The sequence below is a fragment of the Bos mutus genome, chromosome 22, assembly GCF_027580195.1.
Source record: "Bos mutus isolate GX-2022 chromosome 22, NWIPB_WYAK_1.1, whole genome shotgun sequence".
Classification (NCBI taxonomy): Eukaryota; Metazoa; Chordata; class Mammalia; order Artiodactyla; family Bovidae; genus Bos; species Bos mutus.
The window spans coordinates 66,238,111-66,266,070 of NC_091638.1; the positions used below are offsets into that span (position 1 = coordinate 66,238,111).

At 51.8% G+C, this 27,960-nt stretch overlaps 1 protein-coding gene across 1 annotated transcript; it reads left to right on the plus strand.

The window, feature by feature from the left end:
• The first annotated feature begins 7,951 nt into the window (after positions 1–7,951).
• Positions 7,952–18,051, plus strand: UNC93B1 (unc-93 homolog B1, TLR signaling regulator). Its single transcript, XM_070359379.1, has 11 exons — positions 7,952–8,123; positions 8,279–8,420; positions 9,004–9,157; positions 11,841–12,002; positions 12,212–12,344; positions 12,686–12,779; positions 13,318–13,442; positions 13,893–14,075; positions 14,899–15,172; positions 16,293–16,411; positions 17,273–18,051. The coding sequence occupies exons 1-11, from the start codon at positions 8,028–8,030 to the stop codon at positions 17,606–17,608; spliced, it is 1,818 nt and encodes a 605-aa protein (XP_070215480.1). The 5' UTR covers positions 7,952–8,027; the 3' UTR covers positions 17,609–18,051.
• The last annotated feature ends 9,909 nt before the right edge of the window (positions 18,052–27,960 follow it).

The following is a 27,960-nucleotide window of genomic DNA, read 5'->3' on the forward strand; positions in this document are numbered from 1 at the left end:
GAATTTGTACTCTTTATGTCTGTGTTTTTTAAAAAAGTTTTGTTATTTAGATGTAAATATATTTTCTTTTCACTTTTAATAGGATTAAGTTGTTGTTCAGTCACTAAGTCATGTCTGACTGTTTGACTCCATGGACTCAGCCCACCAGGCTCCTCTGTCCATGGGTTTTCCCAGGTAAGAATCCTGGAGTGGGCTGCCATTTCCTTCTCCAGGGGATCTTCTAACCAGGGATTGAACCAGCGTCTCTTATTGGCAAGCAGATACTCTACCACTGAGCCACCAGGGAGGCCTGATAGGATTAGGATAGTGTCATTAACCACTGGGCGCTATAAAGTCAGATTTGGAAATGAGCTACCATGACCCCCCCCTCCCCAAAATGTTCTGAAATGAATCGATCTTAAGAAAGTAATTCAGAAGTAAAAGCTACCAAAATCACAGAAGGAGTCCACATGTAACAAGAACTCCAAGACTTAATTAAATATTTCTGGGACCCTACACTGTACAGTAACCTATATTTTAGGTGTGGACTGAGATCCCACATAAAACAAGCAATATTGCCGAAAGCCAGCATCTAAGAAGTGATGCCAGGGACTTTCCTGGCAGTCCAGTGGTTAAGACTGTGCTTCCAACGCAGAGGGCGTGGGTGTGATCCTTGGTTGGGGAACTGAGACCCCACGTGCTGTGTGGCAAGGCCCAAAAAATAAATATATAAATAAAAGAAGAAGTAGCTTCCAGTGGTGCTCAGCACGAGGAGGCGGGGGGACCCACTTGTATAGGCAAACCACCCACTTCCTAGAGCAATGTCCTTGATCTCCTCCTACCTTCTGTTTGCTTTCTGGATGATTTGTAAAATACACTCCATCTGATTACATCTTGGGGGTCCCTCCTGGTGAGAGATACACAGCCCAGGGGTGTCTGCCCATGAGCATGTAAGCCCACCCAGGTGACCTTTACCCTTTCTTAGAGGACACACATCCGCTCTGGGTAAATACCGGGCCACCTGGAACCTCAAAATGTGAATGGTGAGCTCTTGGCCGGAGGGAGCTTCCAGAGACTGCATCTCAGAGCTTCCCAGCCCCTTCAGAGGTCATCCCCATCTTCCCTTTGTCCCTTTATAGGAATTATTTGGGTTTGTCCTTTTCCCAACACAGTGACAACTAAATATCTCCCCTGTCCAGCCTCTCTCTAAGAGCCCCTGGGTCTGGGGCACTGCCCTTCCCTTTCCATGGGTGTGATAGAAGAAATGTTCACAGACTGAGGTTGAGGGAATTCATTCTGCCTTATCCATGAGTTAACCTGAATTTGGTGCTAACTAGAACAGCCTGCTCGTGGCCTGTCAAACACTGCGCATTCGCTTCAGTCATTAAACAAAAGGGCGCATTGACCAGAAGAACGTCCACGTTAAAAATGAAGGTGATACGCCTCTCTTCCTGGGATGTCCATGCTGGTAACCCCTTCAGTGATAAGACTCCGTTTCCAGGCGCCAAGGCCATACTGACTTACTGTATTCACCCTGATTTGTTTTCTGTGAAGGAACCCTGAAGGAACGTCTCCCTGACTTGTTTGATATTCTGTGTTCTGATAAGACATAAAACTGTGCTGAAAACCCTGTTTCTCTGAAGCAGTTCCTCAGAGTAACCTGAGAGGCTGTCTTTGGGGCTATAGTCCTTAGTTTGGCTCAAATAAAGCCCTTTTCTATTCCTATTGCGGGTGGTTTACTGATTATTTTCATCCACAGCTGTCACTCCGCTCTCACCCCTAAATTCTGCTCAGTCTCTAAAATTCCTCTCCTCCCCCAGCCACCAGCTAGCCCCCCTCCATCCTGTTTTCAGTCGTCGGAGGCCTTTTTCACTTATGCCTGTTTTCCAAGGGAGGAAATATTGGGGGTGAGTGGAAATGAGGCAAAGGGACTTCCCGCACTAACACCCAGAGAAGACCGGGCACCCTGGGGATCCCCCTGCATGGTGAGAGGGCCTGTCTCCCACCCTTCCGCCCTGGCTCGTCTGGGGTTTTCAGTTCTCTGTCCAAGGAACTGGAGGAGTCTGGCACCCTTGGCTGAGTGATTTCTTCCCTTAATTGCTTCAAGTGCAGAAGGTGGCAGACAGGAAGGTTATTAGCAGACTACAGATGCTAGTCTCCACCCAGTCCAAGGGCCCTCCTTCTGATATGGGTTTAGGAGGGTGCGCTCCTAGGAGCTGACAAAGGTCCGTGTAGTCAAAGCTATTGTTTTTCCAGTAGTCGTGTGTGGATGTGAGAGCTGGACCATAAAGAAGGCTGTGCTGAAGAATTGTAGTGCTGGAAAAGACGCTGGAGAGTCCATTGGACTACAAGGAGATCAAATCAGTCAATCTAAAGGAAATCAACCCTGAATATTCATTAGAAGGACTGATGCTGAAGCTGGAGCTCCAATATTTTGGCCATCTGATCCAAAGAGCTGACTCATTGGAAAAGACCCTGATGCTGGGCAAGATTGAAGGCAGGAGGAGAAGGGGATGACAGATGATGAGATAGTTAGATGTCATCACAGACTCAATGGACATGAATCTGAGCAAACTCCGGGAGACAGTGAAGGACAGGGAAGCCTGGTGCACTGTAGTCCATGGGGTCGCAAAGAGTTGGACACGACTTAGCGACTGAATAACAACAACAAAATTTCTTCTAGTGGTGGGATAACTCAGATCTATTCTCTCAGTAGGTTTAATATTTATAATACAGTTTTGTTGTGTATAGTCCTTGTACAGTGTATTAGGTCCCCAGGCTTTATTTATCTACTAGGCATGAGTGCGTTCCTTCAACATTTCTCCCATACCCCATCACCTGCCCTTGCTAATCACCATCCCACTCTGTTTTTTCAGATTCTTTCTTTTTTTTTTAAGATTGTACGTAGAAGAGACATTATCCTTCTTTGACTCAGCTCACTTAGCATAAGCTCAGAATCCATCCATGTTGTCACAAATGGCAAGATTCTCTTTTTTCTTCTCATGACGGAACAGTATTCCATTGTATGTGTCTATTGCATCTTTATCCACACTCATCCATGGATGGACACAGGTGGCTTCCGTATCTCGACTGTTCTGAATAAAGCTGCAATCACACGGGAGCGCAGATATCTCTCTGATGTTCTGTTTCGTTTTCTTTGGATAAATATCCAGAAGTGGATTTGTTGGGTCACACGGTGGTTCTGTTTTTAATTTTTTTGTGGAATCTCCAGATGGTTTTCCACAATGGCTAGGCCACCAAGAGGGCACAAAGAGAACCAGAGGGTTCTCTTTTCTCCGCATCCTCTCCAGCACCAGTCATCTCTTGATGATAGCCGTTCTTACAGGTGTGAGGTGATATCTTACCTTGCGCTTTTGATTTGCATTTCCCTGGTGACACAACGCTGTTGATGAAAAGATGCACAACCTCAAAGTTGAAAGGTATGTTTTATTCAACAGACCTGCTGCGGACTTAAGCCTGGGAAGCAGCCTCTCAAATAAGCTCTGAGGGAACGCTCTGAAGAGGTCAGGGAGGAGCTACGATATATAGGAGATTATGCGACAAAAACCACGGAGCGGGAACATCAGAATATTACTGTTACAATAGTGAAAGAAAATCAGACACGCCAAAGTTAATGAGTTTAGTGCTTTTCTAGGTATGGGAAGCGAGAATCCAAGCTTGGTGAAATCATTCCTTTCATTCGCCCCTGAACTATCCAGGGCCAGCATCCTTCTTTTCCCCATCCTGACTCTCCTCGGGGAGTACAGTCCGGGGCTGCTGCAGTGACTGAGGGCAGCAGCATCCTTTATTTACTGATATGGCAGGTGACATTCTGCATCTACAGAGCACTTTTTGTGCTGTTGGCCATTTGTATGTCTTCTTTAGAAAAAAAAAAAAAAGTCCATTTAGCTCCTGGGTTTTTTTTTTTTTGGGGGGGGGCGCTTCAAAGCATACGGGATTTTAGTTCCCCAGACACGGATTGGACCTGCACCATCTGCATTCGAAGCACGGAGTCTTAATCACTGCCAGGGAAGTCTCCCCTACCCATTTTTAAATTGGTTTTTGTTGTTGCTGTTATTGAGTTGTATGAGTTCTTTATGAATTATGGATATGAACCCCTTATCAGATGCACGATTTGAAATAATTCTCCCACATTCCATCAGTTCAGTTCAGTTCAGTCGCTCAGTCGTGTCCGACTCTTTGCGACCCCATGAACTGCAGCACACCAGGCCTCCCTGTCCATCATCAACTCCCAGAGTCCATCCAAATCCATGTCCATTGCGTCGGTGATGCCATCCAACCATCTCATCCTCTGTCATCCCCTTCTCCTCCTGCCTTCGATCTTTCCCAGCATCAGGGTCTTTTCAAATGAGTCAGCTCTTCGCATCAGGTGGCCAAAGTATTGGAGTTTCAGCTTCAACATCAGTCCTATCAATGAACACCCAGGACTGATCTCCTTTAGGATGGACTGGTTGGATCTCCTTGCTGTCCATGGGACTCTCAAGAGTCTTCTCCAACACCACAGTTCAAAAGCATCAATTCTTCGGTGCTCAGCTTTCTTTATAGGCCAACTCTCACATCCACACATGACTACTGGAAAAACCACAGCCTTGACTAGACGGACCTTTGTTGGCAAAGTGATGTCTCTGCTTTTTAATCTGCTGTCTAGGTTGGTCATAACTTTCCTTCTAAGGAGCAAGCATCTTTTAATTTCATGGCCGCAATCACCATCCCCAGTGATTTTGGAGCTCAGAAAAATAAAGTCAGCCACTGTTTCCGCTGTTTCCCCATCTATCTGCCATGTTAATTTATTATTTTATTTTTTTGGCTGCACTGGGTCTTTGTTGCTGTGCATGTTTCTCTAGTTGCTGTGGGCGGGAGTTACTCTCGAGTTATGGTGCTCAGGCTTCTCCTTATGGTGAAAGTCGCTCAGTCGTGTCTGACTCTTTGCGACCCCACAGACTATACAGTCCGTGGAATTCTCCAGGCCAGAATACTGGAGTGGGTAGCCTTTGCCTTCTCCAGGGGATCTTCCTGACCAGGGATTGAACGCAGGTCTCCCGCATCGCAGGCAGATTCTTTACCAGCTGAGCCCCCAGGGAAGCCCTCTCCTTGTGGTGGCTTCTCTTATTTCGGAGCATGGGCTCTGGAGCACGCAAGCAGTTTTCAGTAGTGCTGGCGCTCAGGCTTAGCTGCCCCCTCAGCACATGGAATCTTCCTGGACCGGAGATCAAGACTGTGCCCCTGCAGTGGCAGGAGGATTCTTAACCATTGGATCACCAAGGTAGTCTTTTGGGTGCCTTTTTATTTTAATGGTTTCTTTTGCAGTGTTTAGTTCAGTTCAGTCGCTCAGTCGTGTCCGACTCTTTGTGACCCCATGGACTGCAGCACGCCAAGCTTCCCTGTCCATTACCAACTCCCAGAGCTTACTAAAACTCCTGTCGATTGAGTTGGTGATGCCATCCAACCATCTCATCCTCTCTTATCCCCTTCTCCTCCTGCCTTCAATCTTTCCCAGCATCAAGGTCTTTTCTAATGAGTCAGTTCTTTGCATCAGGTGTAGAAACTGTTGATTTTTTTTCTTTTGTTGTTTGTGCTTTTGATGTCCTAACTGAGACATCATTGCAAGACCCATATTGAGAAGCTACTGTTTTTTTTTCAAGCTTTAAACTTTTTGTTTTGTATTGGGGATATAGCCGATTAACAATGCTGTGGCAGTTTCAGGCGACCAAGTAAGCAACTCAGCCATACGTACACAGTATCTTTTCTCTCCCAACCTCACTCCCATCCAGGCTGGCATATAACATTAAGTAGAGTTGCATGTGCTATGCAGTAGGTCCTTGTTGGTTATCTATTTTGAATATAGAAGTGCGTACATGACTCTCAGGAGCTACTACATTTTCTTCTAGGAGTTTTATTAGGTATTAGGTTATTAGATACTTTGTGTCTTTGCCTACAAACACCCATATAGTCAAAGCTATGTTTTTTCTAGTAGTCGTGTATGGATGTGAGAGCTGGACAATCAAAAAAGGCTGAGAGCCAAAGAATTGATATCTTTGAACTTTGGCGTTGGAGAAGACTCTTGAGAGTCCCTTGGACAGCAAGGAAATCAAACCAGTCCATCCTAAAGGAAATCAACCCTGAATATTCATTGGAAGGACCGAGCTGAAGTGGAAACTCCAATACTTTGACCACCTGATGTGAAGAGTCGGCTCATTGGAAAAGACCCTGATCCTGGGCAAGATTGAAGGCAGGAGGAGAAGGGGATGACAGAGGATGAGATGGTCGGATGGCATCACCAACTCAATGGACATGAGTTTGAGCAAACTCTGGGAGATGGCGGTGGACAGGGAAGCCTGGTGTGCTGCAGTCCATGGGGTTGCAAAGAGTCAGATGTGACTGAGCAACTGAACAATAATGTGTTTGATCCATTTCAAGTTAATTTCTGTGAGCACCTTCAGAGGGAGGTCCAATTTCATTTTGAGCATGTAGTTATCCAGTTTTCCCAACACCATCTGTTGAAGAGACTATCCTGGAACCAATATTTTTAAAAGCTTCCCAGATATTTCTAACCAGGCAGATATCCAGAGCTGTGGAGTGTCACCTCCAGCAAAGCAGAAATTTCCTGGGCTCTCACTGAAGCCCCGGACCCAGTGTCCAGTCAGAAGTGGGCAGGAGGCTCTGAACCCTGCTACAGTGTGGTGCTGGGGGTGGTCACCCTACTACAGTCCAGCAGCCCCCACAACCTTCTGTCTCCCAATGACCCTGCAAAAGGAAGCTCAGGGTGAGTGGGAGGTGGGTGTGGGCTGCCAAGGCCTCTGTTGGGAGCTTCTCCCGGGTGCTGTGGGGACTCTTTGAAGTGAAGTGTTAGTCGCTCAGTCATGTCTGACTCTTTGGGACCCCATGGACAGTAGCCCACCAGGCTCCTTTGTCCATGGAATTTTCCAGGCAAGAATACTGGATTGGGTTGCCATTTCCTTGGCATTGCCAAGATTCCAGGGGATCTTCCTGACCCAAGGATTGAACCCTTGTCTCCTGCATTGCAGGAAGATTCTTTACCAACTGAGCCACCAGGGAATCCTTGGGGGGCTCTTTGGTGACCTGCAAACACGTCAGATGGGGCCTGGAGATGGGATAGGGATGACAGTGGGAAGGCTGAGGGGAGCTTGTTATGGTCCTGCACCTTCCTAAGGCTTTGCATGAAGCCAGCAATCCCGAAATAGCCCTTTGAACCCTTTGAGCTGAGTATCCCCTGGTTTGTTGTTGTTCTGTCGCTCAGTCATGTCCAACTCTTTGCAACCACATGGATTGCAGCATGCCAGGTTTCCTGGTCTTTCACCAACTCCTGGAACTTGCTCAAACTCATGTCTATCGCATCGGTGATGCCATCCAACCATCTCATCCTCTGTCATCCCCTTCTCCTCCTGCCTTCAATCTTTCCTAGCATCAGGGTCTTTCACATCAGGTGGCCAAAGTATTGGAGTTTCAACTTCAGCATCAGCCCTTCCAATGAATATTCAGGACTGATTTCCTTTAGGATGGACTGGTTTGATCTCCTTGTAATCCAAGGGACTCTCAGCAGTCTTCTCCAACACCAGAGCTCAAAAGCATCAGTTCTTCCCTCCTCAGCCTTCTTCACGTCCAACTCTCACATCCATTCAGGACTACTGGAAAAACAGTAGCTTTGACTAGACAGACCTTTGTCAGCAAAGTGATGTCTCTGCTTTTTAATCCCTGGTCTACAGGTGAGGAAACAGAGAGTCACAGAGAAGTGGAGTTAATCTCCAGAGTCACAACACAGGGAAGTGGCAGAGTGGGGATTCGAACTATCACGCCGACACACAGACACATACACACACAGACACAGACACATACACACACACACACACACACACACACACACACCCTTGCCGGCCACGCCTCCAGCCGCGCAGGGCCTCCCCTAGGGCAGGAGGTGGCCCGGGGGCGGGGCGCGGCAGGTCCCGGCGCCGAGAGGAAGTGCCGGCCCCTTGCCTGACTCCCGGGCGAGTCCTCCCGCGGGTCGGGCCATGGAGGCGGAGCCGCCCCTCTACCCGGTGGCGGGGGCCGCGGGGCCGCAGGGCGATGAGGACCGGCTCGGGGTTCCCGACGGGCCCGAGGCCCCGGTGAGCGGGGACGCGGATGGCGTCGGGGCGCGGGCACCGGGAGGACCTGGGACTCCCCGGCGGGAGTGGGATGCAGCCCCGGGAGCCGGGGGCGGCGGGGCTGGACGCGGGAGCGGCCGGGATGCGCCTTTGCGAGCGGCCGTGGTGCCCCGCAGCTGGACGAGCTGGTGGGCGCGTACCCCAACTACAACGAGGAGGAGGAGGAGCGCCGCTACTACCGCCGCAAGCGGCTCGGCGTACTCAAGAACGTGCTGGCGGCCAGCGCGGGCGGCATGCTCACCTACGGCGTCTACCTGGGTAGGTGGCCGGCGGCGCGCCCCGCTGCGGCGTGCTGGGCCCCGGGCCCGGCGAGGAGGCACGGCCCGCGGGCTCCGCGCAGGGACCCAAGGCTCCCCCCACCTCCCCTCCTCCGGCTCCGTCTGCGGACCTGAGGTTTCTCACGGAAAGAGAAACCTCGGCCTCCCTTCCTCTTTCACTTCTCAATCTGCGCCCTCGCAGATGCAGCTGCGGTGCCCCCTCAGTGGGTGCGTCCCCGGGCGGGGGGGCGGGGACAGCCTCGGCCCAAGAGAGTGTGTGGGCGGCGGGCTGGGAGCCCTGGGCGGGTCTGCTGCCATCCTGAGTGGGGGGCGGCAGGGCATGGGGGCGCTGGGGTCCGAAAGTCCTGCAAAGCGACGCAGGGGAGGGGATCTAGATTCAAGTTGCCATCGTTGCCACTGGCAGTGGCACGCTCGACCAGTCTGGGCCGCCCCGCTGTCCTGGGCATTGGAGTTAGGGATCCCTTTGGTGCCTGGAGCTCCCTGCCCGGCTTTGCGTTCCCGCCTCTGCTTGGTTTCCCCCAGAGCCAGGCGGCCCCCTCCATGCCCGCTCCCTGCCCCCCCAGGCCTCCTGCAGATGCAGCTGATCCTGCACTATGATGAGACCTACCGTGAGGTGAAGTACGGCAACATGGGGCTGCCCGACATCGACAGCAAGATGCTGATGGGTATCAACGTGACGCCCATCGCCGCCCTGCTCTACACGCCCGTGCTCATCAGGTGCAACGTGGCGTCCCTGCCAGGGCCCGGCTGCCCCCACTCCGACCTTGAAGGGGTGCAAGGGCTGTTGGACACCGGGGTCTCCAGCTGCCCTGGTGTTCCTGTGGGGTGGGGAGAGGCCTTGCTGACCTGGAGAAGGAGTGAAACCCAGGTTTGGGAAGAAACAGGAGCTTTGCCCTGGGACACCGTGGGTCTCAAGCAACAGGAATTCGCTCTGGCTCCTTCCCTCAGCTTGCCCATACCCCACGTGGCATCATTCTTGTGCCCTGCTTTGTGGCCTGGGGCCACAATGACCTTATGAGGTCAGGGCTGTGGCGTTTCTGGAAAGAATCTGATCAGCTAGCAAAGCCCAGGGACGCACCCCAGGACCCATCAGGGTGGCAGTGTTGAAGGACATCGCTCACTGCAAAGGGCATGGTTGGGCAGGTGCCCTGGGGGCGTCTACTCCAGACCTGCGCCTTACTGGCATCCAGGGCCGTCTCCGGGCCCTCCACCAGAACCTAACCACCAAGTGGTAGGTCTGTGTTCAGATGGGACCCAGAGATCAGTGCATACACTGGATCTGTTCCCCTGTCTTTCCAAAACAAAAGCAACCCTCGCCCCACCCCAGCTCCTGGACTGTTTCCTTGTCTTAAAACTAAAAAGAGAGAGGTGGTGAGGGAGAGAGAGAGGCTGAGAAAGGAAGGAAGGAAGGAAGGAAGGAAGAAAACCTCCTAGGATAAACGTTCAGAACTGCCCTGACTAGGTCAGAAGCATATAAAAGGCTTTATGGCTCTTGAAACCTATCGCTATTATTCACAGGGACCTCCTTTCATTTCCTTTGTGCTGGGCACTTTATAAGCATATCGCATTCCCTACAAGCCAAGGTGGATGCTCTAATCTTAGACACAGGGAGACCAAGAGATTGAACCCATTCCCACAGGCAGAAGTGCAGACTGAAAGTCTGAACCCAGGCAGAGTGACTCGGAACCCCCATGCTTTCCCTACCCCCATACTCCCGGGTGGACTTTCCAAAGGACTGTGCCACCTGCCTGAGCACTGACTGTCATTTTTAAAATCACAGCCTCATCAGCAATGAGTGTTAGTATTTTTACTTTTTTTCAGTTTCAGAATGTATAGTGCAGTTTCGGTGCCCTTCCCCAAATAGATTAGAGGAGAATGGCACCCCACTCCAGTACTCTTGCCTGGAAAATCCCACAGACAGAGGAGCCTGGTGGGCTGCAGTCCATGGGGTCGCTAAGAGTAGGACACGACTGAGCGACTTCACTTTCACTTTTCACTTCCATGCATTAGAGAGGAAATGGCAACCCACTCCAGTGTTCTTGCCTGGAGAATCCCAGAGACTGGGGAGCCTGTGGGCTGCCATCTATGGGGTCGTATAGAGTCTGACACGACTGAAGCGACTTAGCAGGAGCAGCAGCAGCCTGCCTGTTTATTAGATGGCAGTTCAGTTCAGTGCAGTCGCTCAGTTGTGTCCGATTCTTTGTGACCCTGTGGACTGCAGCATGCCAGGCCTCCCTGACCATCACCAACTCCAAGCTTACTCAAACTCCTGTCCATTGGGTCAGCAATGCCATCCAACCACCTCATCCTCTGTCATCCCCTTCTCCTCCTGCCCTCAATGTTTCCCAGGATCAGGATCTTTTCCAATGAGTCGACTTTTTCGCATCAGGTGGCCAAAAGTATTGGAGCTTCAGCTTCAGCATCAGTCCTTTCAATGAATATTCAGGGTAGATTTCCTTTAGGATGGACTAGTTTGATCCTAGGTGTGTGACCACCCTATCATGGTTATCTAGGTCATTAAGACCTTTTTTGTATAGTTCTGTGTATTCTTGCCACCTCTTCTTAATCTCTTCACAAGCAAGTATACTCCAATTAAAAAAAAAAAAGAGCCAGGAAGACCCTGTTGTAGAAGAGAAAGCAATTGTATCAGAAAATCAGAGTCACTGAACTTTGAGCTTGCTGGAAACTCAGATAAAGGAAATAATGAGCACAAATACTCAAAACAAACACACAAAAACCAAAACAAAGCTAATCCCGGGATCAGAAGGGTGGTGTCTAACCTGATCAGCCTCCGCGCCCTGAGTGGGCCCTTGTCCTGTCCTTTGTCAACCCCTTCCTAATATGATGTGACATTTTCCAAGAGCCAGTGAGGCTGATGTTCTAGGAGCCAGTGAAGAGGAAACTTCCCAACTGACCACGCTGGACTGAAAGGGCAAAGTGCAGAGGGGATGGGGCGCCAGGGCTCTCTCCGTGGTCCTCAGTTTCCTCCACCCAGTTTCCTGGGACAAGTTCCTCGGACATCCGCTTGGGTCCTGCATGTGGGTAGAGGAGGGGCCTCGGTAGTCAGCCCAGAACACAGATGAGGGCTTCTTGTGTCCAAGGGCCACTGTCTCCTGACACCCTCTCCCCGCTTTATCTCCTCCATCCCTGCAGTGGCCATGAGAAGCTTGCAGCTGGGGCACGGCGCACATTACATCTGTGTGGTTACAGTGGCTCACCTGAGGCCACCAGCAAGTCCGTATCTCTGAGACTCTAGTTCAGGTCCCTCGATTCCAAGGCCAGGGATCTCTCCCCACCTCAGCCAGCCTCAGGAGCTGAGACCCAGAGTTGTGGCCCTGTGGTTTTGGGCTGAAGCCCTCTGGGTAGCCTGTGGTGCCAGCATCCTTCCTCCCACTTGCAGGTTCTTTGGCACCAAGTGGATGATGTTCCTGGCTGTGGGCATCTACGCCCTCTTCGTCTCCACCAACTACTGGGAGCGCTACTACACGCTTGTGCCCTCAGCTGTGGCCCTGGGCATGGCCATTGTGCCTCTTTGGGCCTCCATGGGCAACTACATCACCAGGTGAGTCTGGTGGACAGCAGGGTAGAAGACCGGGGACCCAACAGAGTTGTATTGTCCACCTCAGCTGGGGGACCTTAGGCCAGCCTTATTTGCCCTCTGGGCCTCAGTTTCCCCATTGGTGGGACACAGGCCGGGTAGCACATATGCCTGGGTGCTACCCGGCTGGCTGACGTAGGGCTGGGGAGAGCCTTCTCTCCTTTGTGGTCCAGGATGGCCCAGAAATACTACGAGTACTCCCACTACAAGGAGCAGGATGAGCAGGGCCCCCAGCAGCGCCCACCACGGGGCTCCCATGCACCCTACCTCCTGGTCTTTCAAGCCATCTTCTACAGCTTCTTCCACGTGAGTGCCATGCATGGGGACCCTGGAGGCAGGCTATTACAGGCCCAGAATCACATATTGCAGCCCATCCCAGTCTTTCCAGCCCTCTAGTCCACTGCCCTTTCTTAGGCCAACCCTTGCTTGCTTACCTCTAGTGACAGAGACCTCATCACCTCACTGTCCATGGTGCTGACCAGGAGGAAGTCCTCCTGCATCGGGCACCCCCACCATTGGACTGCCCCCCAGAGATGGGAGGGCCCGTGTCCTCCCAAGACTGTGCCCAGACCCCTCCCAGATGGTGTCTGTCCTCTCCACCTGGTTCCATGCCCCGCACCTGACCCACACCACTCTCCTGCCCACAGCTGAGCTTCGCCTGCGCCCAGCTGCCCATGATCTACTTCCTGAACCACTACCTTTATGACCTGAACCACACGCTGTTCAACGTGCAGAACTGTGGTTAGTGCTCAGGGGGGTGGGTTCCCTAAGGTCTGCTTGCCTCCCCTGCTAAGTCACCCGGCAGACACTGGGCCCTCAAGGGCAGAAAGGATGCCCTTGCTCACAGGAACCAGAGCTGAGAGCCTGCCATCACAGCTCTGGTGATTGGGAAAAGCAAAGGGCCTTGTTCTTAGGACATCTGACTCAACCTGGGGTCAGGGTAGGGTGCATCCGGGAAGGCTGCCTAGAGGAGGTCCATCTGGGCTGAGGCTGCCTGTGGAATCTCAGGATCAAGTATACCCTCAATGCAGGGAGATGTATGGAGGTGGGAGGTGGGCTGGCAACCTGGGGAGAGGTACTTTCAGCCCCCTTGGCCCTCACCTCCAAAGGGCTTTCCCGAGGAACTCTGCCTTTGCAGGCACGGATCCTCAGCCACCCCTCTAATCCTCCCCTCACCCATCTGCTTGGTCTCATTTCTTTATGGCTGAGTTGCCAGTGTGCCCTGCTCCCTGCCTCACGATGCATCGCCCCCCCCCCCCGCCCCCTTCCCCTTTCTCAGGCACTAACAGCCAGGGCATCCTCCTCGGCTTCAACAAGACGGTTCTGCGAACGCTACCGCGGAGCCGAAACCTCATTGTGGTGGAGAGCGTGCTCATGGCGGTGGCCTTCCTGGCCATGCTGCTGGTGCGGCCCGGGGTGGGGGTGTGGCAGGGTCAGGTGTGGGGCCCTTGGCGGGGAGAGAGGCGGCTTCGTCTGGTCTGGAGTCAGGGCTAAGTCCTCGGGAGGGGACCTGAGCCTATGCGCTGGGCTTGAGGCTCGGAGGCGTGGCCGATGCCTGTGGACTGAGAGAGGAGTTGGAATGCCAGAGGCCAGTGAGAGAGGGTCCAGGCCAGATCCGGGGTCGAGCTGGAGACAGGGTCCTGGAGGACTGGTTGTGACACCGGGCGGAACCAGAGGTGGGGGGAATGGGGGGCGGGGCGAGGGCCCGAGGTGTGGCTTCAACCTGGGGGCGGGGCCAGAAGGCCCGTCCTGGGATTTGCCGGGGGCGGGGCTGGGCTGAGGGGCGGGGCCGAGTTCAAGGGGCGGAGCCAAGGCTCCCGGCGGCCCGCCCCTCCCTCACCTCCTGGCCCGCAGGTGCTGGGCCTGTGCGGAGCCGCATACCGGCCCACGGAGGAGATCGACCTGCGCAGCGTGGGCTGGGGCAACATCTTCCAGCTGCCCTTCAAGCACGTGCGCGACTTCCGCCTGCGCCACCTCGTGCCCTTTTTCATCTACAGCGGCTTCGAGGTGCTCTTTGCCTGCACTGGTCTCGCGCTGGTAAGTGCAGCCTGCAGAGGGTAAAGCCAGATAAAGTCCACGACATCCCGTTAAATTTGAGTTTCGGATAAACAACAACAAATAGGTTTCGAATTTATCAGTTCAGTTCAGTTCAGTTGCTCAGCCGTGTCCGCTCTTTGTGACCCCATGGACTGCAGCACGCCAGGCCTCCCTGTCCATCGCCAACTCCTGGAGTTTACCCAAACTCATGTCCATTGAGTCGGTGATGCCATCCAACCATTTCATCCGCTGTCGTCCCCTTCTCCTCCTGCCTTCAATCTTTCCCAGCATCAGGGTCTTTTCAAATTTCGAATTTATAAGTATGTGTAATAAAAACACAGTTGGCCCTCCGCATTCACAAATCCAGAGGGCCCACAGCACTGCCCCATTTTATAGAAGGGATTTAAGCATCCACAGAGGGTGTCTGCAGAGTCCTGGACCAACCCCCTGCAGACACCGAGGGACAATTGTAGGCCCAGATATTTCCCCCCCTCTCCTTTTGCCTCTCTCCCTCAATCCCCCTGTACCTTGGGAAAGTTACTTTCACCTCTCCCAACCTGCTTCCTCATTTGTGAAGTGTCTAATGACTCACTTCCAGTTGAGACAGAACCGTGCTCAGAAAGTGTTTGGTTCCACGTGGGTTCCAACCTTGGTGTCCGGGGCCACTGTCCAAGCATTTTCTCATGGTCTGTCACTAAGGAATCTTCCCAAGAGCTTTGGAGGAAGTTGGCCCTGTGGTGGCCGTTGAGAGGGTAGGATGTGGCGTGATGTGAGTCAAAGAGCCTGGGCCAGCTGACCACCAACCTCACCCCTTTCCCCCTAGGGCTACGGCGTGTGCTCGGTGGGGCTGGAACGCCTGGCATACCTCCTTGTGGCTTATAGCCTGGGTGCCTCGGCCTCCTCGGCCCTGGGCCTGCTGGGGCTGTGGCTGCCACGCCCGGTGCCCCTGGTGGCCGGGGCTGGACTGCACCTGCTGCTCACTCTCAGCCTCTTCTTCTGGGCTCCCAAGCCCCGGACCCTGCAGCACATCTGGATCCTCTACACAGTAGCCGTGCTCTGGGGTGTGGGCAGTGCCCTCAACAAGACTGGGATCAGCAGTGAGTATAGCCGTGGGCTCTGGGTAGCTGGACAGGGGATCCAGGGGCTCCTTGGGGCAGTTGTGGGAAGCACAGACATCCCAGGGACAAACTTAGGGGCGATGGACACCCTGGAGGGCTGTCATGGGGCCTGTGCACTTGCTGAGGGCAGGTGGGGATCCCTATGTTGCGGGGGGGAAGTCCATGGACACTGCAGGGACAGATGGGGGCTGTGGACACCCTCAAAGCAGGTACTGAGTCACCTGCATGGACATCCTGTCGATTTCCAGGGCAGGCATGGGATTCAGGGTGACATTGTGTGGTTCCATGAGCTGAGTATGGGGCTCTATGGACACCTCTTCAGTTCAGTTCAGTTCAGTTGCTCAGTCGTGTCTGACTCTGTAACTCCATGGACTGCAGCACGCCAGGCCTCCCTGTCCATCACCAACTCCCGGAGTTTACTCAAACTCATGTCCATTGAGTTGGTGATGCCATCCAACCATCTCATCCTCTGTCATCCCCTTCTCCTCCCACCTTCAATCTTTCCCAGCATCAGGATCTTTTCCAATGAGTCAGTTCTTCGCATCAGGTGGCCAAAGTATTGGACACCTCTTAGAGACCATGTAAAAAAAACACTGGGGAGGCCTTATTTCATACTAGGGGGCAGGGTCCACCTTGGCATAGTATCCAAAACACTGGAAACATATCAAGGTCTGTGCCCCAGAGCAGGTCCATTGCATCCCAGAAAAATAACCAGGATGTGTCCATTAGGGGGCTCACCGGAAAAGTCCCTGATGCTTGGAAAGATTGAAGGCAAAAGGAAAAGGGGTCAACAGAGGATGAAATGGTTAGTTAGCATCACTGGCTCAATGGACATGAGTTTCAGCAAACTCCGGGAGATAGTGAAGGACAGGGAAGCCTGGAGTGCTGCAGTCCATGGGATCGCAGCGTTGGAGCCGACTGAGCGACTGAACAACAACGAACCACTAGGGGGCAAGCCAGGACCGGTTTACAACAGCTTTCTAAGCGCTCTTGCCAAGGGTTAGGACCAGCGCAGGGCGTCTGGGGGTCCCCAGAGGGAGATCCGCAGCTCTGGGCCCCACCTGGCCCCTCTCCCCTCTCTGCCCTGCCCTGTCTGCAGCACTCCTGGGAATCCTGTATGAGGACAAGGAGAGGCAAGACTTCATCTTCACCATCTATCACTGGTGGCAGGCTGTGGCCATCTTCACCGTCTACTTGGGCTCAAGCCTGCCCATGAAGGTAAGGGCCATCCCTACTCGACCCCCCTAGACAACAGATACTTTTGAGTGCCCACCCTGGCCTCACAGACCCTGAAAGGCATTCTGGGTCCAAGGGCTAGGCCCTGGGCAAAGCCCACTGGTTGGCCCCACACCCATCACTGGCTTGTTACTTACTGCACCTCCTGCCAGCCTCAGTTTACCCGTGTCTGAAAGGGTTCATAGTTTGCCCTCTCCTTGTGGGCACATCCCAGCTGCCTGGTGGGTTGTTTGGTCACCTGTTCACTAGATGTTGGGCTCTGAGCTGGATGCTGAAGGTCCCTCTCCCTTCTTGACCCTCAAGGGTCCTGGCCAACTTTAAAAACAATTTAAAAAAATACTTATTTGGCTGCACTGGGTCTTAGTTACAGCACACAGGATCTTAGTTGGAGCATGTGAGATCTAGTTCCCTGGCCAGGGATTGAACCTGGGCCCCTTGCATTGGGAGCACAGAGTCTTAGCCACTGGACTATCAGGGAAATCCCTGGCCAACTTTTTTTTTTTAATGACAGAATAGAGAATAGCAGGGAGTATGCCTGTGAATATGTGTGAATGTACTGCCTTATAATGTAAAATTATTTCTGACTGCCTGTTACAGTCAAACTCTGTAGTACCCCGGGAGGCAAAAGGATTATCATTACAGGAAGGGAAACCGAGGCCCTGAGAAGTAGGGTGGCCATAAGGGACAGAGCTGGGGTTTGGGCCTTGCCGGCAGGACGGTACCCAGAGCTTGGCTGGCCCCCAGGAGGAGGGAAGGGCAGCCGAGGAGCTGCGGCGTGCCTATCCGGGCGAGGGGCGGGGCCGGCGGCCGCGGGTCCCCTGCATTTAACCCCTGTTGGCCCAGGCTAAGCTGACGGTGCTGCTGGTGACGCTGGTGGCGTCCGCGGCCTCGTACCTGTGGATGGAGCAGAAGCTGCGGCGAGGCGTGGTCCCACGCCAGCCCCGCATCCCGCGGCCCCAACACAAAGTGCGAGGCTACCGCTACCTGGAGGAGGACAACTCCGACGAGAGCGAAGCGGAGGGCGAGCGCGGCGGCTGCGGAGGTGGCGGCCGGGGGGACTGCGCGGAGGAGGAGGCGCCGCCCGCGTGGCCACGACCCGGCCCGGAACCAGCCGTTCTCTACCGCCGGCCCTGTCCCTACGAACAGGCTCAGGGAGGCGATGGGCCGGAGGAGCAGTGAAGGGCCAAGCGTGATCTCCGGCCTAGGTTTAACGCGTCTCAGGTCGGGGTCCCTCTGATTCTGCGCGCCAATTTCCGGAAGGACCCTCTGCTTGCCCCGCCCCGGGTTCAGGAACGCCCCTCCCAGAGCCTGGCCACCTGGAGCTTGGGATCCTCCCCGCAGCCTCTTCCAAGGCGGACTGGGTCCTCGAGACCCCTCCGCCAGGCCCAGGGTTCAAGAGACCGCACAGCGGAAACCATCCTCCGACCTTAGGGGCCGCTCTCCACGACCCACTCCCCGGCCCCAGCCCCGGGGCAGGGACCCCGCAGTCCCGCCCCAGCTCCCGGCTCCAGAACTGGGCTGATCGATGTGTCGCCTGCTTTGCACATCCTTCCCCATGGTCCGCCGAGGTGTACGACGATTTTAAGAGAATGGGCAATAAAGAGATTTTTGTATTATCCTGATTGGGAAGCGTGTCGTGGGTGAGCGGAGATGGCCCGGCGTGTGTGGCCGGGTGACCCAGCCGACTGGGGCATTGGGGTCGCCTGCCTTGAACTGAGATTGGGGAGGGAGGGTCCCCTAAGCCCTGCTTACCAGGCTGTTCCCGCTCCTGGAGGTACCGCCTCTGCCCACAGCCGCCGGCTTTTGCCAGTTCCACCCCACCCACTCAGGACAAAGAGGCGCCTGGGGGTCGTCAGTAGGGACCTCAGGGGAGTGTGATGGGGGCAGCAAGCCCCGCGTTGGGCTAGAGGAGAGGATGGAGTCCCACAGCCCAGGTCCCTCTGCCCCCTCCTCTAGCATACCCAGCCCTCCTGTTCCACCCCCATCCTTTCCTTACCCCTTGGGCCGCTTCTGCCCACAGCTCCCCAAGGGATTCCTTTTGGGGCCAAGTCCATTTCTGCGCCGTGCGCGGGTCACCCCGTGTCTAGTATGGGCCTGGGGCATTGATGTCTGAGCCCAGCTAAACTTGGCTGCTGATCTTCCGGGGTGACAGCCTACTTTGTGATGTCCATGAGGGATGGGAGGCCCCCTATCCCCCGAGGTCGCCCACCACTGTGGGGAGAGGCAACCAAGATCCTACTGTGAGGAGAGGCAAGGGGACCACAGGAGGGTCCTAGAGCCCCCAGCTGCACCCCAGGAGATCGGTACCAGCAATGCTGGAGCCAAAGCATTCCTCCTCACACCACATCCACCCCGGCTGACTCCCAGACCCTTGTCCACACCCACCTCAGCATCAGTCTCCTAGCTTCTTCCACCCACTATGGCCCTCTCTTCTCTGCCTCCCGCAGCCCGCACTTGAGTTTGGTTCCAGGAACCTCAGCGAGCCCTGGAGCCAGGCTCTTGACCTCAGACAGGGGGTCAGCCCGTCTGAGCCACTTTCCTCCTCTGTAAACTGTATCTGTGGTGGCACCAAGGTCCCCAGAGCCTGTAGGAGACTCACAAGGGCACAGAGGATATTTTAAATTGTCTAAAATGTGGACATCTCCCTGCTCTGAGCAAATTAACAGGTTCAGTTGGTTCACAATTTCAGTGTTAGATGACACCACAAATCCTTTCATGTCATATCTTTGATAAGGTGGGTTTCCTGTGGTTTCGGGATAAAAAATGGACGTGACCATGGAACAAGAAATGAGACCGGGGGTGTCCCATCTGATTCCAGGTTTGAGAAGCTGGCCGGTGCACATAGCCAGTTTTAAATCACGGTGGTTATTGTTGTCAAGTCATTACGTGGTATCCAACTCTTGTGGGACCCCATGGACTGTAGCCCACCAGGCTCCTCTGTCCATGGGATTTTGCAGGTAAGAATACTGGAGTGGGTTGCCATTTCTTTCTCCAGGAGATCTTCCCAACCCAGGACTCGAACCCGAGTCTCCTGCATGTGTCTCCTACATTGTAGGTGAATTCTTTACCACTGAGCTATCAGGGAAGCCCAGTGGTTATTAGAGAAGGAAATAAAAATACCATTTTTTTTCCTTTCTATTGCTGTGTATTATTCAATATATTTTCCAAGTGACTATTAAGTTATTAGAACATACATACTTATTGATTGGACCTAAAATAATTCACAAATAGAACAGCTAGATATTTCTTTTGGCTTAGGAGCACCATGAATAAATTACTGAGACACTGAGGGTTTCAGGACCAGGGAACACTTGGGCAGCTCTGTGTTAGCAGAGGGCTGGCACAGAGTTACCTACAGGGAGGCCCTCGTTGGACCCTGGGCCCCCCTCCTGCCTTGTCCAGAGAACTGAAGCATCTTTTCTGGCCCCAGCCTGGGGATGGAGATTAAACCTATGGTCTGTGATGCCCCAGGCCCTGCTCTGAACCAGTGTAAACTAGTCACCAAGTTGCTTTTGGCAGATTCGAGGATCCTGCCTTTATGGGAGGCAGCAAGGCCCACACCTCTCCACAGCCTCCCCAACAGGTGATCTCTAGACTCAGACAGATGAAGGGGCTGAAAACTGCCTGCCTCATACACAGACTTTCAATGACAATCAGACCCAGACTGAGTCATGCGGGGTGACTAGCACTCTGTCCTCCCCGTTCCCAACAGCATCTGGCACGGAAGGCAGTGTTCTCTGATGGCAGATATGCTGACCTCCTTCTGGCAGGATTCCAGCCAAATTCCAGACAGAACTGGGCAACCAGATGCTTGAGCCATAAGCAGGGCAGGGCATCATTTGGGAAAGTGTGGGCATCTGGGCATGCCAGGCAAGCGAGGGGAGGGGAAGACAATGGTTCTACAGCTGGTCACAGTTCCAAGTCATTTCCAGGGATGAGCCCAGGCACGCAGAGCGGCCACCTGAGAGGGAGCATGACTTTCAATGACATCCTTTGCAGGGGGGTAGGCTCCCCATCAGAAGACTCCACACCCCCTCTTACTGTTCCTGACACATGGACAAGACCCACAGACAGACACATGGAACAGGCCACACCCATGACAAGCAACACACACACATTCACACCCAGAAAAAACAGGATTACTGTCACGGCAGCAAGCCCCAGCAGGCCAGCTCTTACAGGGACACCTAATTAAGCCATCAGATGTGGATGCTCCATCCCTTGGCAGCTCCAGGTCTGGTTGTAAAGTACACTATTGATGTCTCTGTCACCTCTGGATAAGGGGACCGGGTGGCCATCTGGACTCCAAAGTGGAAAGTCAGACTCAGCATCATGGTCTTGGCTTCTGTGATTCTGTGTCAATCTGCCTTTGGGTAATTTTAAAAATTATATGATTCCAAGACTCCATAGTGTAAGATTTTAACTATCTTCTCAATAGCAGACGAGAGAGCTTGAAAGTCTCCTTCTAGAGTCATCTAGAGATGCTGAATCAGAAGCAAACTGGGTTTGGGGACATCCCTGGCAGTCCAGTCGTTAAGATTCTGTGCTTTCTAGGGCGTGTAGGTTCAATCTCTAGTCGGGGAACTAAGATCCCACATGCCATGGCATCCCATATGGCATGGCCAAAAAATAAAATTTGATAAATTCTGCAACTGAGGTAGATCTACATTGGCAGGATACAAAAGTAAAGGTTGCTCTTTAGAGGGTTTTAGAGTTTATATTCAGAAAAGTGAAAGTCGCTCAGTCATGTCCAATTCTTTGGGACCCATGGACTATACAGTCCATGGAATTCTCCAAGCCAGAATACTGGCATAGTCCTTCCCTTCTCCAGGGGATCTTCCCAACCCAGGGATCGAACCCAGGTCTCCCACATTGTGGGCGGATTCTTTATCAGCTGAGGCCTCAGGGAAGCCCAAGAATACTGGAGTGGGGAGCCTATCCCTTCTCCAGCAGATCTTCCCAACTCAGGAATTGAAGCAGGGTCTCCTGCATTGCAGAGGGTCAATCTAAATGCAAGTTTGCAAATGTGGACATTCTCCCGAGTATCTTGTTCAAGAGATGAGCCTTTTTTTATGAGAAGGCGGGATCTTATGAGAGTTGTTGAAGCTGGACGATTTGGCACAGGCTGAATCCCTTTGTGTTACATGTTACTGGTCATGAGGCAATACATGTCGTGGTTTTGTTTTTACAGTTGGCAAACCCAGCAGCACAGCTCTGGGGTCAGGAGCAGTGTGGCTGTGGTCCTGGCTGGTCAGGGTCCTGCTCTGGCGCTGATGGTAGCGCCCACTTCGGCTGGCTGAGAGGCCCGTGCTGCTCAGGGAGGACCCAGGAGGGGTGGAACTGCTGCTCTCAGTGAAGCCGTCTTGGTTACTCTTCTCCTGTGTTATCGCTCAGTCATGTTCGACTCTTTGCAACCCCGTGGTCTGTGGCCCACCAGGTTCCTCTGTCCATGGGATTCGCCAGGCAAGCATATTGGAGTGGGTTGCTGTTGTTTAGGGGACCCCAAACTGGTAATGACTCTGAAACAAGAATGGCCTCCCAGAGCATCACGGTCCTGGGAAGGGACCAAGGCTGAGGGTGGAGGTGGGGAGGGGTTGAGACTACGCCAGAAGACCCAGGTCTGACTTCACACTAGAGATGTCATCTTTACTGTAGCAAGGAGGCTTCTGTGGCCCACTTTCCTGGCCCAAGACATAAGTGCAGGGAATTTCCTCGGCGGCCCAGCGGTTAGGACACCAAGTTTTCACTGCTGAGGGCCTGGGTTCAATCCCTGGTCGGGGAACTAAGATTCCACAAGCCATGTGGCACAACCGAAAAAAAAAAAAAAGCCATTTGGACATTTATGTGGAAAGTGTCATCAATAAAATATCACACCTGGGTTCTGGGGATCACTACCTGTGACTGAGGGCCTGTGGGCACAGGTTACCTGGGGAGCTCAGCTGGAGCTCACGATTTGTTGTTGTTCAGTGGCTCAGCCCTGTCTGACCCTCTGCGACCCCATGGACTGCAGCACGCCAGGCTCCCCTGTCCTTCATAATCTCCCGGAGTTTGCTCATACGCATGTCTGTTTAATCCATGATGCTGTCCAACCACAGAGTAGGACTTACTTCAGAAAGACCTGTAGGGGCACCTTTCATCACACGCACTGAACTTCAGCGAGAGTCACAGAATTCCCACAAGGTTTATGACAAAGTTCGCCAGCTTGGACTGAAAGGACACAGACAATGCAAAAACAAAAAAGGCCATCAGAATGCCCCCTCCCAGTCCGTCAGATTCTACCGGCAGGAAGCAGACTGAGGAAACCACTCGGCTGCAAACACATGCTCGCTTTTATGAGAAAGGAAAGACTCAGATGACCAGGACCCAGAGATCAGAGCCGTGAGCCTTGCAGCATTCTTTCCAAACCTTGGAATCCGGTCAAAGAACTTCCCACGTGTTCCTGGCTGGATTTCAGAACTGCTTTGGACCAGCCCGGCCCACTGTGCCTCCCTTTTTCTTGCTCTTTGAGCAGGAATGCCTGTGGCAGCTATCCTGTACTGAGATTATAAGACTACAGCCAAGGCATCGGCCAGATTTCAGTCATCTCAGGGCTCTGATGGGAAAGGACCCACTTCCAAGCTCCCTCCCCTGGCCATTGGCTGGCTGTGGTTCCTTGAAGGCGGTTAGGTTGAGGGTCTCAGCTCCTCACTGGCTATTGACGGAGGCTGCCTACAGTTTCTGCCGTGTGGGCCTTTCCATAGGCAGCTGGCTTCATCAGAGTAAACAAGAGAAGAACCAAAAAGAGCATGAGCAGGTGGAATAATAACCTTTACTTTTGTGGAAGTGAAATTCGAATAACACAAAACTCACCATGTTAAAGTTCAGTGGCATTTTCTGCACTTGGCATATTATGTAATCAACACCTCTCTCTCTCTAGTTTCAAAGCTTTTTCATCACCACAAGATGAAACATGTACCTGTATCCACAAAGCAATCATTCCCCATTTTTCCTGCCCCCAGACCTTGGCAGCCACCAGTCTGCTTCTTGTCTCTATGGATTTGCCTCTTCTAGACATTTCATGTAAAACAAATCATTCAACGTGTTCCCTTTGATGTCGGTTTCTCTTTTTCCACTTAACCTAATGTTTTCAAGTTCCATCCATATTGTAGCACATGTATAAGGAACTTCATTTTTTAAAAAATAGACTATTTGTTAGAGTTGTTTTAGGTTCACATTCCTTTCTAAGGTGGAATAATATTCCACTGTATGGATATACCCTATCCGTTTATCCATTCATCTACTGATGGACATTTGGGTTGTCTCCACATTTTGGCTGTTGTGAATAATCCTTCTGTGAACATTCATGAACAAATATTTGTTTGAACACCTGTTTTCAATTTGGGGAAGTATTTACACCTGCTGCTGCTGCGGCTAAGTCACTTCGGTCGTGTCCGACTCTGTGTGACCCCATAGACAGCAGCTCACCAGGCCCCACCATCCCTGGGATTCTCCAGGCAAGAACAGGAGTGGGTTGCCATTTCCTCCTCCAATGCATGAAAGTGAAAAGTGAAAGTGAAGTCGCTCAGTCGTGTCTGACTCTTAGCGACCCCATGGACCGCAGCCTACCAGGCTCCTCCGTCCATGGGATTTTCCAGGCAAGAGTACTGGAGTGGGGTGCCATTGCCTTCTCCAGTCATGTGGTACCTACGCTAAACTTTTTGAGTAACTGCCAAACTCATTTCCAAAGCAGAGGCGTCATCTGACAGTCTCACCAGCAGTGTACGGAAATTCTAATGTCTGTACACTCTTACCAAGACTTGTTATTTTCTGGTTTTATGGGTTTTTTGGAGTTGTCATTTCATTATAGCTACCCTAGTGGATATAAAGTGGTACCTTATTGTGGTTTTGACTTGAAATTCCATAATGGTCAGTGAGACTGGACATCTTTTCATGTGCTTTTTGATCATTTGTCTATCTTCTTTGGAGATAGGTACTTTGCTATTCAGGTACTTTGCTCATATTTAAATTGGGTTTTTTGCTTCTTGTTGCTGAGTTGTGAGACTTCTTTATATATTCTAGATACATAACCCTTACCAGATTATATTGCAAATATTTTCTCACATTCTGTAGGTTGTCTTTTTACTTTCTTAATAATGTCCTTTGATGCATGAAAGTTTTAGATTTTTGTAAATCCCGATTTATCTATTTGCTCTTTTGTTGTTCATGCTTTTGGTGTCATATTTAAGAATCCATCGTGAAATCCAAGGACGTGAAGATTCACTCCTACTTTTTCTAAGAGTTTTATTTGTTTTAGCTCCTATACTAGGTTGTATAACACACTGAGTTAAGTTTTGAATATGGACTGAAGTAGGTATTCAACTTATTTGGTATGTGGTTAGCCTGGTGTCCACACACCATTTGTTGAAGAGGCTATTCTTTCCATAGCTTCCCTAGTGGCTCAGTTGATAAAGAATCTTCCTGCAATGCGGGAGACCCAGGCTTGATCCTGGGATGGGGAAGATTCCCTGGAAGAGGGAATGGAAGCCCATTCCAGTACTCTTGCCTTCTTTCTTTCCATACTGGATGATCTTGGCATCCTTGTTAGAAATCAACTGGCCGTTGATATTTGGGTTTGTTTCTAGACTCTCAATGCTATGTTATTGGTCTATCTGTCAGTCCTTAAGCAAAATGTCTTTGATTACTATAGTTTGTAATAAGTTCACACATCAGGAAATGTAAGGCCTCCAACTTTGTTTTTCTTTTTACATACATTTTTGGCTATTTAAAAAATGAGAGTTGGAATATACAATTACATATGAAGATGGGCTTTTCCATTTATACAAAACATTAGAGTTTTAATAGAGATTACATTGTATCATAGATCACTTTGAGGAGCATTGCCATATTAAACATTATTCCGTTTTTCATCTCTCAGGCCTTCACTTCCAAGGTGACCAAGAAAAAAATAAGAACAATAGTCATGCCAAAAAGGGCTGTGGCCACGTGCAGCATACCCATGGCGCCAGCTGTGCCCAGTGTGTGCTCAAGGACAAGGCCATTAAGAAGTTCATCATTCAAAACACAACAGAGGCTGCGGCCATCAAGGACATTTCTGAAGCAAATGTCTTCAATACCTGTGTGCCTCCCAAGCTGTATGTGAAACTACAATACTGTGTGAGTTGTACCATTCATAGCAAAGTAGTTAGGAACCCTTCTCGTGAAGCCTGGAAGGACTGAACACCCCCACCCCAATTTAGAATGGGGGGTGCCGCCCGATGCTGCTAAGTCACTTCAGTGGTGTCCGACTCTGTGCGACCCCATAGACGGCAGCCCACCAGGCTCCCCCATCCCTGGGATTCTCCAGGCAAGAACACTGGAGAGGGTTGCCATTTCCTTCTCCAATGCATGAAAGTGAAAAGCGAAAGTGAAATTACTCAGTCGAGTCTGACTCTTAGCGACCCCATGGACTGCAGCCTACCAGGCTCCTCCTTCCATGGGATTTTCCAGGCCCTATGACCTTTGCCAAATACCAAGTGGGGAGCTAAATCCTTAATGACCAAAGAAAAACTTCCCTCTGGAAAAAAGTAAAGTTAAAATTATACTTTTAAAAATATTAAGTTTTCCAATCCATGAACATGGGCTATCTTTCCACTCATTTATATATTCTTTAATTTCTTTCTGCAGTGTTTTGCAGTTCAGTGTAAAAAAATTTCCCCTTCCTTGGTTAAATTTATTCCTAGGTATTTTATTCTTTTGGATGATATTGTAAACAGAATTGTTTTTTAAATTTCCTTTTCAGATTGTTCACTGCTAGTGTATAGAAACACAGCTGATTTTTGAGTGTTGATTTTATATCCTGTAACTTTGCCAAATGTTTATTAGCTCTAGTAGTATGTGTGTGTGTGTTCTTTGGGTTTTTTTTTTTTTTTTTTTAACCATACCACATGGGTTGTGGGATTTTAGTTCCCTGACCAGGGATCAAACCCAGGCTCTTGGCAGTGAGAGAGTGGAGCCCTAATCACTGGATCACCAGGGAATTCACCTTCTTTGGAATTTGTTTATATATACAATCATATCATCAGCAAATACAAATTGCATTACTTTTTAAAAAAAATTTATTTAGGCTGCACTAGGTCTTCATTGCTGTGAGAAGGCTTTCCTAAGCTGTGGCAAGCAGGGGCTACTGTTTTTTGTGGTGCTCGGGCTTCTTTTTGCGGTGGCCTCTCGTGCTGCAGCGCATGGCTCTAGGCACATTCTAGGCACACTCTAGGCTTCAGTAGTTGTGGCTCGTGGGTTTAGCTGCTCCACAGCGTGTGGGATCTTCCCAGACCGGGGATTGAACCAGTGTCCCCCGCATTGCAGGCAGATTCTTTACCATCTGAGCCACCAACTCTATGAAACGTTCAATGACAGTAGAGGACGCCGCTGCTCACAAAGTTATAAACACACAGCAAACATTACGATCTGATGAGGCTGGGTGGTGTGTGTGTGTGAATGGTCGTGTGTTATCCTGTGTATTTTCTGTATGCTAGACATATTACATAAGGTATAAAGAAAAAAAGAAGACCGTTTGCACCCCAGATGCTAGAGTTCTCCATATCCTGAAGTTTAGCGTGGTTAAGAGCTTGAGCTCTCAAGACCACGCATTTCTCTGGGTCAAGGTTCTCGAACAGTTTTCGCAAACTATGATTCAAGCCCGCCCTGGGACCATAGCCCCCAGCTGTCCCTTCCACCATGACGTGAAGGGCAGGCAGGCGCCTCTGGCCCCGCCTCTGCTCCCTGCCACACCTCGCCTGCCCCCACCCCTCAGGCCTCTCACTGCCCGCAGTGCTTTGAAGTTTCTGGAAGCATCCAACCCGCTCCCATAATGACCTTCCAGTGACCTCGTGAGATGGGTGTCACCGTTGGCTGCTCTCTCCCCATTCTGTGGATGGGGAGACTGAGACTCTGGGCATTCTGGACAGGGTTGGTTCCCAGCTGGGGAGCTTCCCTGCAGAAAAGCCAGAAGGGAGGCTGCCAGGGGCCCAGGATCTGTCACAAAACTTACCGGGTAGCTTTTCCCAGGAATGACCAGGGAGGTACCATTTGTTTCCTCCAGGGAACCCAGTGCCACTTTCGAAATCCATCTGAAATTCGCAATCATTTGGAAACTAGTCAAGGTGCTGATGCCAGGGCCCATCCCACACCTGCCGGGGCAGAAGCCCAGAGCAGGACCCTGGCATCTTCAGGTCCCCAGGGCAAGTTTGAGGGTCCCCAAATTAACCTGTTGAGTCCCACTGAGACTGGAGTCCTGGAGTCCTGGGCACTGCTATTTCTTTCCTCCCCAAGGAGGACCCTTTGCACAGGGCACCCAGCCACTCGGCCCTCTCCCCTTCCTGCCTAAGGGCTTCCCAGGTGACTCAGTGGCAAAGAAACCCACCTGCCAATGCAGCAGATGTGAGTTCAGTCTCAGGGTCAGGAAGATCCCCTGGAGGAGGGCATGGCAACCCACTCCAATATTCTTGCCTGGAGAATTCCATGGACAGAGGAGCCTGGCGAGCTACAGTCCATGG